The sequence below is a fragment of the Malus sylvestris genome, chromosome 10 (genome assembly GCF_916048215.2).
Source record: "Malus sylvestris chromosome 10, drMalSylv7.2, whole genome shotgun sequence".
Classification (NCBI taxonomy): Eukaryota; Viridiplantae; Streptophyta; class Magnoliopsida; order Rosales; family Rosaceae; genus Malus; species Malus sylvestris.
In genome coordinates this window covers 42524473-42540399 of record NC_062269.1, presented here as the reverse complement: position 1 = coordinate 42540399, position 15927 = coordinate 42524473, and the positions used below count along the sequence as shown (strand labels likewise).

Below are 15927 nucleotides of genomic sequence, written 5' to 3'. Positions count from 1 at the left end.
TTTATATGTGATACACACGTAAGTATTGCAGATCATTCGTGCCAGCTTTTAATAATATAACTTAGGTGTAAGAAGTTCTTGACTCATCACTAAAGCTGTAAACAAGTTTGGCTTTCATTTTGATATTGCTAATTAAATTGGATTTTGCTACTAATTATCATTTATTCGCTAATAAGAGTTAGCAAATTTTATATCCAAGAACATGGCAAAGTGAGTTTCCAAAAAAAAAAAAATGAACATGGCAAAGTGCGACATTTTCTAATAGATGACCTCTCATTCAAATTTAGTGCGGGAAAAGAGGCCACGAAACAGAGCCACGTTTGCAGAAAAGGACTACAAATTGCCACAACCATTGAACTTGATGGATTTGGATCCTCTCATGAGCTTAGGAGGCTGAGCATTCTAAGCAAATCATACGAATCGTTGGATTTTGATCCAACGGCTACAAACAGACAACCACTCTAAAAGTTATAATAATTGTAGTAGTTAGATCAAAATTCAACGGCCCGTGTGATTTGCTCGTGAAGCTTAGCCTTCTAAGCTTAGGAGAGGATCCAAATCCGAACTTGATAATAATGCAAGGTCTAGCCAGGCTATCATCTGAATGGTTGTACTATAAACCACGTAGCATGAAATATATCAATGGAAATAGATTATCTCCGGATCTCTTCCATCAAGGTCATCGGATCAAGTGATTCGGGCCTTTGAAATTTTATTTAACGGCCTACTTGTTTTGATATCTTAAAAGCTATAATAATTTTTGACTGTTTGATGAAAATTCAAAGACCTGAATCACTTAATCTGATAACCTTGATGAAAAAGATTCGGAGAGGATCTCTTTCCTATGTCAATGTCAAAAAACAATGAAGAAACTGTGGAATGGTTAAGTGGAGGAATAGAGAAGCTTATTCACAATTACTTTGATTTTTATATTGTTTTCTTGACCTCGAAATGATGTGTATGTACACGTGGCAGACCCAAATACATTTTATCACTGAAGATTAAGCTTACAAGTGATATTGGATTATTTTTTAAGATAATGCCAAGGAGATTATCAATTTAAATTATATGATGTGATCGTTGATGATTACATTATTATTAATTATCGTACTTATTTTTTTATTAGTATAATCCGATCACAACACGTAAGAATAATTCATATCAATCTCTAGCTGCCCTCAGTTTCGAAATAAAACGTGTGGGACTGAAAATAAGACATTCAAAAATCATATCTCTTAGTGATACGTATTTTGTAAATGAAAGTGACGTAAAACACATATTGGGCAAGGCCTTGATGATTCTTCTCCAAGTATCTCACACGGGAACAGGAAATGTTAACGTGTGTATAAGTAGGGCATCAGTCTTTCGTGTGAGACATTGTACATTTGGTTTTACCTTGAAATAACTAAAGAATGTTGGAGTTTTATCATAAAACTAATTGGTAATATGAGGAGTAGTTCAACTTACTTCCATTCAAAATCCATCATCTCATCAATATGAGATTCATTCTCAACACTCTTCATCATGCGTGACGAATCTTCAAACCTAACATGTGGACAACACAAACGGGGTGACGTGAAGCACGAATGAACGTTAGGCTTCACACGTGAGATAACCTGCTCTGATACCATAAAGAAGTTGAGGTTCCGATCCACCATAAAAGTCCATGCAAGGTCCTTCCTCCCATCAATATGAAATTCATTATTAACAATAACAACTTAATTCTTTCATTTCTCTTCTTCAAGTTTCAATCTCACTTTCCATGATCTCCACACGTAAGTATTATTTCTCAAAGTTTTGCTTTTGTTTCTTTTTATACCTAGAACTAGATCAAAGACAACTCAAATGCCGGAGCAAAAATAGAAAGAGTCGTGCCGTCTAAAATTGAATTCTTCTAAGATTTATTGCTTGATTTTGCATACTTTGTCATATTGTATAAGGTCTATCGAATGCTGGATGTAGATGCACAAATTAAATCGATGTAAATGTCATGAAGTATCTCGTAATAAAATCGATTGTATTGGTTTAATGATGACATAGTATATTTACTTTATCGTGACAAGATAAAGTATTTGATCACACAAACGTAAGACTAAGATGAGTTAAATATATTTGTTTTTTCAATTAGTTTTATATGTCTAAATGATAATTTTTCATTTTTATTGCAAAACACGTGATTATGGACCTAAAGAAATGAATTTTTCATTTTTTAATGCAAGCTACTGAAAAAGGGGATTCAAACTTGATATTTGGGTGGGAGAAAATATACCGTTGTGAACTCTTAAACTTAAAATGAGAAGATTTCCTCAATAATAAATTAAAGATCTTAAGTTTGATTTTTACTAAAGACAAATTTAAATCAATTTATTTTTCATCGCTTATTCATTGTGAGACCAAATCATTTGTTAAAAAAAAAAATCGACTTCATTAAGTTAAGTTCCCTCTTCCCCCAAATATAAGAGGTGGTAGATTTAAGGTAATTTTATAATAAAAAAAGAAAAGAAAATTATAATAATTTAGTTAGAACTCCTCCTTGTTGATAAATTTTTTAATATGTTTGAAACGTGGTTAGTACGTTATGTCATTATAAAGAGAAATTTTTTTTAACATAACGATGTATGTATGCGTATATTACTGAAAAATGTCTCTTCCACCAATATCGAAACTTTTAAAAATATTTTATTGAATTCGGTGGGAGAGAAAGAATAGGCTTCGAACGTGGCGCTCATTCGCGAGCTCCACGTTGACCTTTAAGCGGAAAAACCATCTTTTTCAGTACATCACGTGACTCACGAGAAATCTTGTAAGGAACGGCGCGCTCTCATGACTCATCACGCATTTCTCCAAACCCCCACCTAATTGAATTACTTACCCCAACTGCAAACAACACTGAAAGAAAGCAAAAGTGAAAAAACCCTAGACCCTGCAAGCAAATTCCAGAAATGAAGACTCCAAAATCCACCCTAGATACGACGCAGCTTCAAATCCAAGCAACCGTGGCCATGGCCGAACTCCCGCCGGAGGTAATCGTCGACATACTCTCTCGTCTGCCCGTCGCCCGCCTCCTCCGCTTCCGGTCGATTGCAAAACCATGGCGGTCGCTCATCGACAGCTCATACTTCGTCCATCTCCACCTCACGCAATCGGCAGAGTCCAAATCGCATCTCAGTTTGATTCTCAAAAGGGACTCCGACCTCTACTGCATCAGTTTCGACTCCTTAAACGACGCCGTCGAGCTCAATCATCCACTCATGTGCTACAGCAATCGAATTCGCGTTTTGGGATCCTGCAACGGCCTTCTGTGCCTCTGTAACGTGGCCGAAGACATCGCTCTCTGGAACCCGTCGACGAAGAAGTACAGAATCTTGCCGTCTCTGCCATCGGATCGAAAGCGCGATTCGAACATGTGCTTATGTGGCGCGAGGGTTTATGGTCTTGGATACCACGCTATCCAGGATGACTATAAATTGGTGAGGATTTCTCAGTTTATCGGATTGGATCACCTGTCGTTTCATTCCGAGGTGAGGGTTTATAGCTTGAGAAACAACGAGTGGAAGCGAGTCGAAGACATGCCTTATGTACTCTGTAACACACGAAAAATGGGGATTCTTGTGAGCGGTTGTGTGCATTGGGTGGTGACTCGGAACCTCGAATTGGATCAAGCTGCAACCGAATCGGTCATTGCATTTGACGTTGCGAATGAGACTTTTCGTGAGGTGCCTATGCCGCAGAACATGGACAGGAAGTGTCAGATTGATGTGGGATGCTTGGGAGGGTGTCTTTGCATTGTAGCTAAATATGAAGATAAGGATGTTGATGTGTGGACATTGAAGGAGTATGGGGTTCAAGAGTCTTGGAGTAAATTGTTTACCGTTGCGCAAACTCGAAGAATCAAGAGCGTTAGGCCTTTGGTGTATTCAAAGAATGACCGCGAAGTGTTGTTCGAACAAGACCACGAAAGTCTTGTTTGGTTTGACCTGAAAAGCCAGAAGGTCAAGCGTGTTAAGGTTCGCGGCTTGCCAGCTATGTTTGAGGCTGTAGTTTGTATGGAAAGCCTTGTTCCGGTTCATCCTCGTAGACGAGAGGATGAGAAGCAGCAGGAAGCAGCAGGGGACAAGCAGAATAAGAAGAGGTAAATGGCATGCTTTTTCACATTTCATTGCCCATTTGATTGTATCTGCAAAAGTATCCATGTTGTGATTGTTTTAGGTATCAAAATTTAGATTAATTGGTAATTTGCTGCAATATTGTTATATATGCTATTATGTGAGTCAGTATTCAGTGATTGATGTGTTGAGGTGGTTCTTGTATTTGTTAGGGATGATTTCCTGGCTCAAGGCTTCAAATTGGTGCTGTAGGCAATCAGAACAAAAGACGAGAACATAGAACAGAGAGGTAATTATCTGACTTATACTTGGTACACTAGTTTAAATATAAGGTAGAAACCATAGTTACTCGAGATACCGAAAAGTAGGATCAACGCAGAATGCATGGGTGTCTCATTCACCCACTTTTACTTTGGTCTTCGAAACAATTGTTTCTCTCAGGGCTGAATATGAAGTAGCCGGGTTGTGTACTTGAGCTGAGCGCATCAGCGTGTGCCAAATGATTAGAGCATAGTTGCCTTAGAATGCTTTAACTTCCATTATACGAACATACTCGAGTCGGTTTTGGTCTGATTGTTAACCATATCAGGTGCACATTTCTTCTTCCACAGCTGCTAACCAAGACCTGCTTTCTCTATGATATCTTTTTCCATTTAAGAACTTGAACTTCTGTAAGATATTCTGAATTCAATACCCACTCTACTATCTGATATGGTCACTGCGCTGTTGAATGTAATAGTCACTATGTTTTTCAAAGTAGTATTTTCTGTTTCTTCTAGCTCTGTATATATAAGAAATGAGTATGTAAGAACTTTTAAGCTTTGAAACCGACAGTTGTAGCTTTTCATTTCAATTACTTATATCACATTAGGATTTGATTTTTGTGTTTCACTTTTAAAACACATACAGCACAGCTCACAAGTCATTTCTTACTGGGTTCCTCAAAGAAGGATCGTGAGTGTTCTTTAGTGGATGGCCCATACGGTCACTATGCCGCATTGTTTGACAGCAATGCTAATCTCTAGATTATGAGGGAAACCACTTCTCATATACTCTGAAATTATTCACAGGCTCGATTTCACATTTCGTCCCATCTTCAAAATAGTTTGCTGGAGGAAACGGCAACAGTCTAGATTTAGGGTGGGACTATCATTTGAGGTGGGCTTTGCTATTCTCCATAGAATTATAAGTGAAATTCTTGGGAAGTCATCCGTAGGGGCGCTCTCACAATCAAGCGGGGGACCTCTGCAGTTGGGGTAGGACTAACATTTGGAGCTGGATCCGCTTGATTGTTAGACACACCCTGCGGATGATGTAATCAGGCCGTTAGGCACACTCATTAAGATGTTCTACAGTATTAGATGATATTCATGATATTGTTTCTTCATACTTGTATACTAGCTCGACCAGATCTGTTTCTTGTGAGGGGCTGGATAAAAAGCTTTTGTGTTGAAAATGCTTGTTACCGAAATGGATTCAACTGATCAACGGCTCACAGTTCACCGAAGTACGCCACCAATGTTTCATTCTGGAACTTTTCTGCAGGTGAAGAAGATTTTGAGCACAACCTCACACTTTTGAGCGGCCAATCCGAGTTCCGTTTGTAGGGGGGCTATGACCTTCACATTTGAATCACGGTGGAGTTTTTGATTGGAATGCTGCCGTCACCGGGACGTCATTCATTCCAACCCTTGAGATCTCATGAAATGGTATTCTTGCAGCAACATGTGGTCTATGTTTTGCGTTGTATTTTGTTAAGTGACTTTGATTGGCCTTCTTCGGATGGTATGTAAGAAACGAAAATTATATTATGTTCAAGGGTAGGTATCCTATATTACAGAGTTTTTAACTGTTGGATATTGATCGTTGTATCTTTGACCAACAATCTAACGGTCCAAAACCGCCGAATATAGGTTACCCGAAGCATACTAAAAAATCTTTGTAAGAAAAAGCCTATGTTTAGGGGTGTGCTATCCATACATCTTTTTTTACTTTTTACATATTCCTTGTTAATTTTTGTTTGTGGATCTTTTTCAATTCATTCGATCCGATGACTGAAAACAAAAAAAATGCGGGAGAAATAAAAAGGAATGTGGATATCACATTCACTGAGAATACTTGGTATAGAAAATGTGGTTGGGGAAAGAACGCGTGGAAAATAGAGGGCAGAAGTGCATTGAATGTACGCCGACTCGGCCTAAGTGCTGAGTAGAAAAAGAAGCAGCGACTTTACACCGACATCATACCATCCAAATTCGTTTGTATTACTCTCAGTTGTGATCGCAAGAAAAAGCAATTTGTTTCATCAGGTACGTTTTTTGGCCAGAATTTCATCAATACGTTTTAATACGCCTATTCACCATAGTTGCGGTACTATTTTCCTCAACTCTAACATTTAACCAATTTAATCCACTAACGCTGAGATCAAATGACTTAACAAACAATTTTAGTGAGAATTCTGATTCAGACTCCTCAATCCACTAACGCTGAGACCAAATGATATAACTTTAACAAACAATTTTAGTGAGAATTCTAATTCAAATCCCTCATCGATCAGATTTTTCTTTAGCCAAAAGTCTTCGTCACTCAATTATAGACAAATCAGCACTCAAGAGGTTATAGCTTCAAGCCTTCAAGCTATGCACACTCACCTTGGCCATGGCCATGGCAAATCTAAACTAAATTTTAACAAACATCTTAGGTTCGAACTTGCATATTTTCCACTTGTCCATGACTCTATCATAAGTCAAAAACCGGTGACTGGCAAAATGACGAATTACCCAGTAATTAACTATTTCATCAAATTATTGGGTTGAAAAGTTTAAGCTAACAATATAGAATTAGTGGCATCAGAGCCGTTAATTATCAGTAACGCCTTTGGTACTAGTACTAGTGGAGACTAGAGAGTAGATAATAACCAGAGGGCATTTTTGTAATCCACGGCAATTGAACACAGAAACATTAAATTAATCGAAAAATTATAAATAAATCCAATTATATAAATTAAAAAAATATATAATAGCGTGGGATTACAGTCTTGTAGATGACGGCTGTGAATGTGAAGCCCAGACGTGAGAGAGCGAGACAGACAGACGACCCCTGCCCCCGATCGTTGGCTTCCCCCAATTTCGACCCTCGCCGGTAATTTTATTCTCCGTTTTAATTTAATTTAATTTATAGAATTTTGTTTTCCCGGGAGGACCGGCTGCGATTTCATGCACCGACGGCCACCGTGCGCGTGAATTTTCTCTCGAGAGGTAAAACCGTAAAGGGAAGGAACCGGCTGGCGGGGTGGGCCCCCACCCTGTAAATGTCCATCACCGGGAGTCCCACCACCAGCAGCACCGTCGATTGCGCTGCCTACCAGCGCAGCGACACAACTGCCCTATCTGCCGTCCCCGCCGCGGTGGATCAGTTCCACCACCGATTGTCGTCCAAGCGCAAACTCGACGACTATGGCGGGCCCACCTTCTCCGACGAAGAGGACGACGCCCTTCTCTCTGACCTAGTCCACGTCAGGATGAGGAAGGACGAACCCAACGCCATCGATTCGTCGTCCAACGGCGTCGCCAACCACCCTCACTCCTCCGCCAACAGCGACGCCCTCAATCCCCGGGTTCCCAATGCCCGATCGGCCTCTCACGGAGAATCCGCTCACTCCGAGTCGACTCGGTCCCGTACCATGCTCCAATTCTTCATCAGAACCATGTCCGGTGGCAATAATCTGGTAATCCAGGCCTACGCTCACGACAAGGTGAAATCACTACACGATCGCATACAGACGATCACTGGCATTCCGGTTTTTGAACAAAGGCTTATATATAGAGGTAAACAGCTGCAGCCGGACCAGTCGCTTGCTGAGTGCGCCATCCAAAACGACGCCAGTTTGCAACTGGTCGGCCGCTTGCGGAGCACCGATCACCCTCAGGCCTGGCAACTCCTAGAGGACATAGTCTCCGCCGCATTTCGGATGTGCCGAGGTGAAGAGCTTCACGATCCGTCCAAATACATCAAGAGCAGGATGAGCCAGTACTTAACCATGGCTCAGAAGGAGATGACAGCAGGATATGGGGTTAGCCATATCCGGGTGTTCCTTCCGTCCTCTGCCCCCTTGGCGCTGCTGATGCTCTATGTTTCTCCCCTGCCAGCTAACAGAACAGTTGCTGAAAATTCAATCAAGTATTTCCTGAATTCGTACCCTACATTGTTGCCGAAACACTTGCATAATTACTGCGCACCGATTGTGTTAGAGTTTTGTAAGTTTCTTAGGAGATTAGGGGAGGAGGACCCTCTGTACCTCCTGTGCCGAGGTTCACTTGGTTCCTTGTTAGAAAGTGATGGAAATTCGCAGGACTCGGAGCCAGTGGAGGGATTGATTGGTGGGTTGAAAGAGATTTCTCCATTTGTTAGGGAGCTGTCACGTGTTTTGTCTAGGGACTTGGTAGTGAGTATGGACCTTCCTGCGAGTGGCAGGCCGTCGTCGGATGATGTACGTGATTTTAGAGCGTTCTTGCTCCCTTTGCGCACTGCAGTTGCCAGTCAAGTGTGTTTCAAGAGTTCTATTCCTGCATCCTTGAAAGGGGGTACTTTTAGGCATCCACTATATGGAGAGGAGATTGAGCTTCTTCACGCTATATATGCTGATTTGCTGAAAAAAATGGATGAATGCCTTGGAAAAATGGAAGAGTCTTTGGCTGGGAAAGGAAGGGTGGAAGGTGATGTCGCTCATTCTGGATGGTCTCAGTATCTTGCTGTTTTAAAGGAACTGAGTGGAATTTCTATGCTTTATCAGAGCTGGGAAGAACAATTTAAGACGATTATGAGGCTTAGAAGGGCTGCATTATGTGCTTTAGTTGTCAAGTATGCAACTCGAAGTGATGATCATCAGTGGCTTATTAAGCACAAAGATGTGCTAGATTTTGAGTCTCGGAGGCATTTGGCTATGATGATGTTCCCTGATGTTAAAGAAGACTATGAGGAGCTGCATGAGATGCTCATTGATAGGTCGCAAATATTGGCAGAATCGTTCGAGTACATAAGGCGTGCGGAACCTGAGTCACTTCATGGCGGTTTATTTATGGAATTCAAAAACGAGGAAGCTACAGGTCCAGGTGTACTGCGGGAGTGGTTCTTTTTGGTATGCCAGGCCATATTTAATCCGCAAAATGCACTTTTTGTTGCATGCCCTAACGACTGTAGAAGGTTCTATCCTAATCCAGGTGTGCTTCCTTCAGCCTTTAATGCATGGTGTTCTTGGACAACATTTACATTTTGTTTTTCATTTTGCGTGTCTTGATACATTAATTCCAGCCTGCGATGATAATTGGTTGACTAAATCCTATATAGCATTCATATATAGATAGGTGTTGAAATATGATTGGGTATTGACCCAAGATTTGAACTTTAAATTGCAGACAGACGGAACAGTGTTGGTTACTCGATAGATATGGTCAAGCACCAAATGTATAATGGAATAGTTTAGTACATAATGATGCTCTATTCTTTTGTTGCCTAGTGTGTGATCACATGTGCATGCTTCACTTTGTTGGATCCCTCTAATTGATGCCGGTGAACATTAGATGCCCCTTACAGAATGTTCCGGTTTAGACTTTGACTAGTAGAAACATTGGCCACCAGGGTAAGGTCAAATTCTTTAGCATATTGTGCCTAGATTTGTAGAAATGTAAAAATTACGGAACGACAAACAGAAAATAAGGATTGTCAGTGTATTAGTGTTGTTGTTGGTTGTTCTGTAGGCGGACAAAAGGAGGCCGTAATTCTGCTAAAATTGTTAATCTCTAATCAATTGCATGAAGTTGTCACTTCTGTTGGCATTACTCACATTTCTGAAACATTTGTATCCTATCATATATCATGTAGCATTTTTCTTGCGTGAACTTTTTTTTTTTATATATGCTTGAAAGTTCCTACAAATTTTTAGTAAGTCACGGCTCTTTTATTTTTGCAGCATCTAAAGTTGATCCTTTGCACCTCGAGTATTTCACCTTTGCTGGCCGAGTGATCGCATTAGCTTTGATGCATAAAGTGCAGGTGGGCATAGTCTTTGATCGTGTGTTTTTCCAGCAACTGGCTGGAGATACATATTTATCTTTGGAAGACATAAGAGATGCAGATCCATTCTTGTATAATAGTTGCAAGCGGATACTAGAAATGGATGCCAAGGTTATTGATTCAGATGCTTTAATGTTAACATTTGTTAGAGAAGTGGAGGAGTTAGGATTCCGGAAAACTGTGGAGCTTTGCCCTGCTGGGGAAAGCATTGTTGTGAACAGCAAGAACAGGGGGGAATATGTTAATCTTCTAATTCAGCATCGTTTTGTCACATCTATATCTGAACAGGTGTCCCACTTTGCGCAAGGTTTTGCTGATATACTTTGTGGCTCAAGGCTCCAGAGTATCTTTTTCCGAAGTTTAGAGCTAGAAGATCTTGATTGGATGCTTCACGGAAGTGAAAGTGCTATTAGTGTTGAAGACTGGAAGGCGCATACTGATTACAATGGCTATAAAGAGACCGATCCTCAAATACTCTGGTTCTGGAAGGTAAACTTGCTCATTTCTGGTTTTATTAGCTCTTAATGTGCTTTTCTTGCCTTATATTTTGATTCTTTCTCATGATGCAGGGCAGCAGTGATAAGCTGCTGTCCAATGGGTAAAATAGGGCCAATTGCACTAGGAGCAGATTCCAGTGATAACAGAAAAAAGAGAGATAATGGCAATAAAATCAAAGATGGAGCAAAGATATAACTAAGTTCTAGGGCAATAAACCCAAGAGAAACTCTTAAATCTGAATTCTGGAATTATAATTGATAAAAATTTAGTAATAGCCTAGCCTAGCAACCCCTAATCCTTGTTCATTAAGATATCCCAATCCAACTAGGACTTACCTAATTAATCCCTTTCGTATTAAGACTGCTTAGTTTAGTACAATTATTATATTATTAGCATCAGATTTCAGATTCAGGATTCCACGGGATACCATTCTGTACTGGGTCTGGCTTTTTCAATTACTCCCGATCTGTGAAATATGAAATAGAGTAGAGTATTGAACCAACCAATGATTATTGAAATTAAAAATTGGACTTGCGACTTGTTTCTTTTGGTCAAATATGTAATTATATTTTTGTTACATGTCTACTCTTCTCAGCTGTCTAGTATTTTTCAATATAGACAAGCAGCTTTATTCATAGAAAAGTCTTTGGTGAACTAGTTTGGCTTGTCGCACATGGAAGCTTTTGCTACATTTCAAATTCATGAAAGCATGCATTTTGATGGTTTTGAAATAATGGAGTGACAAATAAATCAGCGTTTCAATTGGGCTCACTAATTAGTTATTTAGCACTGGGTTTTTTTGGATATTAATAGTATCAGACATTCAAAACTTCATTTGTTTCAAATTTTATAAGGTTGAACAAAGTAAAACTGTAGATAGAACAGGGAGTGTAGTGTTGTATGCTCAGATGAAGTTGTAAGGCTTTTGTTAAATTTTCGAGTTAAAGCGGTGTGTGGCCAGATTTGTATGAAGCTTTGTGGGAAGGTTCAGAGTTTATGAGAAAGCACAACCCAAACTTACACACTCCTCATCGGGGTTCAACATCTTTTTGCAGTTGTGATCATTTTATGTTATGATGTTAGCATAAACATGATCGAAAGACAAGGAAAGCAGCTAAAAGTTGCTTTGTATTGGTAGGCTATGAGCATAGAAGTACAATGTGGCTAAATTTTTGTTTTCCTTGAAAATTATGCAGATTGTTGGGAAAATGTCTGCAGAGCAGAAAAAGGTTCTTCTCTTCTTTTGGACCTCGGTGAAGTATCTTCCAGTAGAGGGGTTCCGAGGTTTGGCTTCTCGGCTTTACATTTACAAGTCCTCAGAGGCTTACAGTCGCCTGCCTTCGTCTCATACTTGCTTTTACCGGCTGTGTTTCCCGCCTTATCCATCGAAGGCAGTGATGAAAAGCCGCCTTAACATCATCACCCAAGAACATGTCGGCAGTAGCTTCGGCACATGGTAGTAATATACCAGTTGCATCTACATTTTGAGGTAAAATGGGGGGACTTGACTGCACATAAAAAAAAAAAAAAGACTCGGAACTCAGATTGTACAGAGTATAGGATACTGTCGTTGTCGTCGTCGTCGTCTCTTGTCGTGTGACTAATGTTAGAAGAAGGTACTGTGGATGGTAGTGTTTTTGTTTGTTGAAGGTTTGCAGTGTCATTGCTATTTTGTCAAAGTGTTTATATAGGGTGGTTATAGTATAAATAAATTTGGAAGCAAGAGATCAGAAAATTGTCTGCTTAACGGACGTTACTTTTCTTGACATGTTAAGTACAAACAGATCCTGCAATGATATATATGCAAATTCTATACAAATGAGTTTCCAATCTTGTCCGGCCATCGCACATGCTATGACATATGTGCTTTTGGAGGATAATGTTCGAGATACTAAATACACGTTTTAAATTCGAAATGTACATGATCAAATGCATAGTATAGATATAGTAAGTACGAGATCATTCTCACGAGGATTGTGCTAAATCTAGATTCGTATTTAGATTATGATTCTTAACAACTGAAACTAATTTATTCACAAAAGATATCAAATATGCACAGGATTTAACAGAATAGATTGAAGACGAAGAAGACATGGGAATATATAATATAATTGAATGCAAACATATTTGGAATAAGATTTGAAAAAAATGAGGAGACAGGTTAGGGTTTTAGAATCCACCACTAATTGTCTTTCTAGGGCAACGATTTACACAATGCTATAAAACAGATTAAGATCCTCATGTTTGTCAACCTAAAGGCATTTTATCTTCTTGTTAGGTTATTGATTCCCCTAAGCAACAAATTAGACATGGTATCTACTCCAACTCTTTACATTCTCAAAGTATTTAGCATGATATCTACTAAGTTGCACTTCGAGTAAGCATAATACAATGGAAATCACATAAGTTATAGGTTGAGCTAGCAAGTAAGCTCCCCGACTCCTAAAAATAGCTAATTTTTATCATTCATACGTCTGAGGCTCATTCATTCACTGAAACACAAAGCCTAGAATATGGTACCTATTCTGCTTTTTTTTTTTTTTTTTTTTCATGTTGATTAATTCCAAGAACTTTGCAAAAGTTCTTTTGTCACTTGGAATAGGCACAAGACTCGGCCATCTAAATTTACCTATGTAACAAACTAAATACAAGGCATGATTATAGTGACCAAACATAACAAACATATGTAAAGAGTGAATTATAATCTGAAAGTAACCAATAAACATCTCCAAATTCGTTTATAACAAAAGCGTAATAAAAAACTTTAAGAAAACATGACTATGGGTTCAACTGATCCCTAACTAAAGTACTTAGTTACTCGTAACGAAATTGAATAGCAAAAACATCAACAAGAAATAAAAAGGAAGGAAAAACTAGCTGTCTAATGATGAGATGGTGCGGCTGCCATTGACTTCTCATCTTTCTTCTTGTTTTCAACTCCATGCATTTTAATGCGATGCGAAGTCATTGATCTCAACATCAGCTCAAGTCCAAAGATCCGTCAAATTGTTACAACAGAGGATGAATATTACAAAAAACAAAAATATTATTCAAAACTAAAGCAAATCATATATTTTCACACCATACTAATCACCAAAGCATTACATTCTTCAGTATAATCTCAGATATCAAACCATAAAGCAGGATGTTTACATTAAGTGGAGATCATAATTCAAATGCCAAACCCCATTAATTTAATTTTAAAGCCTTACCTCAATTACAACATAAACTAACAAAACAAATATAAATGTGGATGAAAAGCTGATCAACTTGAACATGCAAACCTAGAAAAACGACTCCTTAAACTTCTCTCTCATCCTCTACTCTTCAGTCTTCTCGACTGGAACTTCTGTGGTAGCTTCCTCTGCTGCTGCTGATTCAACTGTTTTCTCTTCCTCAACTGGAGCAGCTGCTGGTGCCTCAGTTTCAATGGTCTCTTCTTTGGTCTTCTCTTCCACGGCAACAGGCTCTGCTGTTACGACCTCTTTAGGCTCTTCTGCTTCTGTTGTCTCCGTTTCTACTGTTGACTCCTCCACCTCAGCTGCCTCTGCCGCCTTTGGTTCTTCTGCCACCTCCTCCTTGGTCTCAACTTCAACCGGAACTGGAGCCTCGGCTTCGGGAGTAGCTGGTTTCTCGATTTCTGCTTCTACTGGTGGTGTTGTTTCCTTTGGCTCTTCGGTGGTTGCAGCCTCAGTCTCAGTTGAAGCTGGTGCTGCAGCCACGGGCTCTTCCACGGTTGCCTCCTCGGTCTTGATCACCTCGATTGTCTTTGGCTCATTCTCTTGCAACGCTGCTGCTGGTGCAACCTTGAGCACCAATTTTGTTGAAAATCAGTCATATTTTAATTGTAAAATTAAGAGGATAAACAAGTTTTAAGATGATCTAATATACATAATACTTAGTCTAAAGAACGGAGGTCATGCTCGTAGAATTTCTGATATACACGATTCCTAATAACTTACCTTTCTCAAACGGATCAATTAACTTTCAAGCTTGTATTTGTATACAAATAAGTGAAGGGATTTCTTAGAGCAAATAAAAAATATATGAAAACTATTGCATGAACCTATAGATATATATATTCTGTAAGTGTGCATTACCTCAACACTGGCCATTGCTAGAGCAAATGAAAAGTACTGAACAAAAAAATACTTGGAAAGATGGGAGGAATGAAGGGTGCTTAATTGCTAGTGGGTGAAGGAGGTGATCAAATGTGAGAGCTATATATAGATGTGAGAGTGCCTCACTCTAATAAAAAACTGAATAGGAGAAAGAGGAAGTCCGGAGAGATTTTCAGTGTGCCGGGAATAAAGTCCAGTACACTAAGTGTCATAATACAAGTGATTAGATTCCCGACATTGAAAATTTTCTCGAGAGTTTGAGCACTTGAAGAATCTTTTTTCCAATTTGACACCTCACGTCACTGATACAAATTAAAAGGACATTAACTTGTCTAGTTGTAAATGTTTTTTGTTTGATTTTAATATATTCAGATAACACTTTTGCAAATTGCAATGAAAATAAATATTAGCTTTGTGTACAATGAATTGGAATGGCAAATGGTGGAGGCCATTTCTCATATATCAGCATCATCATATCTTTTCTTTTGAGTGCGTTTTTCTGTGTTTTCTGCAGTAGGGCATGTAGGTGGCTAACCATCATGCACTCATGTTCTTGTGTTGTGCCTTCGTTTCTTTTTCTATTAATCTTTTGTGTTAGTAGGCCCTAACCTTTCACTAAATAAGCTTAGCCTAGTTTAGATAAACGCCTCTCTTTTCTTTTTTCGATGCAAAATTTAGGCAAAATCCTTGATAACTCAATTTAGTTCACAGAATGCAAGTTAAACATGACAAACGTATAAGTCATTATTTAAGCACTTCAATTGTCAACCTTATAAAGGTCTAGGGTCTCTTTGACTTGGTGTTTACACCGCCTGACTTTTTTCGTTTATGCTTAGATCAAGGCATTTAGATGCTTATTGTGTGTTTGTTTTTGGTTGAGGAACGGAACTTGGCGACTAGAATGGGCAAGGTTTCTCTTGATCTGCAGGTTTAGCTCATTTTCACTTGCGTTGAGATGAAGATGAGCTTGAGTTTAGCTTTCTAGGAGGTTTTTTTATGGATTTTCTGTTTGCTAGTCGTCTCCACCAATTCTGCGGCAGAGGAGGCAGCGAGTGAATCTTTTTTAGGTTTTTTTTGTGTGGTCACTTTGGTTTTTGTGTGGGTCTTAGCTTTTGAGCTAAGATGCTATG

The 15927-nt window shown here is 39.2% G+C and overlaps 3 protein-coding genes across 10 annotated transcripts; 2 read left to right on the top strand and 1 right to left on the bottom strand.

Moving 5' to 3' along the window:
- The first annotated feature begins 2808 nt into the window (after positions 1-2808).
- On the top strand, positions 2809-5955 carry LOC126584830 (F-box protein CPR1-like). 8 transcript variants are annotated; one of them, XR_007610130.1, is made up of 4 exons: positions 2809-4132; positions 4319-4395; positions 5177-5264; positions 5508-5955. XR_007610130.1 is itself a non-coding variant. In XM_050249190.1 (3 exons), exons 1-2 carry the CDS (start codon positions 2943-2945, stop codon positions 4356-4358), a joined length of 1230 nt encoding a protein of 409 aa, XP_050105147.1. In that variant the 5' UTR covers positions 2809-2942; the 3' UTR covers positions 4359-4395; positions 5508-5955. The 8 variants fall into 8 exon arrangements, 7 of the variants coding, with proteins under 7 accessions (XP_050105147.1, XP_050105143.1, XP_050105146.1 ...); XM_050249190.1 differs by lacking the exon at positions 5177-5264; XM_050249186.1 differs by having other exon boundaries at positions 5177-5955.
- Positions 5956-7133: 1178 nt separating this feature from the next.
- Positions 7134-12495, top strand: LOC126584829 (E3 ubiquitin-protein ligase UPL5-like). The gene is made up of 3 exons (XM_050249185.1): positions 7134-9325; positions 10075-10667; positions 11873-12495. The coding sequence occupies exons 1-3, from the start codon at positions 7417-7419 to the stop codon at positions 12134-12136; spliced, it is 2766 nt and encodes a 921-aa protein (XP_050105142.1). The 5' UTR covers positions 7134-7416; the 3' UTR covers positions 12137-12495.
- Positions 12496-13722: 1227 nt separating this feature from the next.
- On the bottom strand, positions 13723-14974 carry LOC126584831 (major latex allergen Hev b 5-like). Its single transcript, XM_050249194.1, has 2 exons — positions 14777-14974; positions 13723-14482 (listed from the first exon to the last, which is right to left on the bottom strand). The coding sequence occupies exons 1-2, from the start codon at positions 14789-14791 to the stop codon at positions 13997-13999; spliced, it is 501 nt and encodes a 166-aa protein (XP_050105151.1). The 5' UTR covers positions 14792-14974; the 3' UTR covers positions 13723-13996.
- Between the last annotated feature and the right edge of the window lie 953 nt (positions 14975-15927).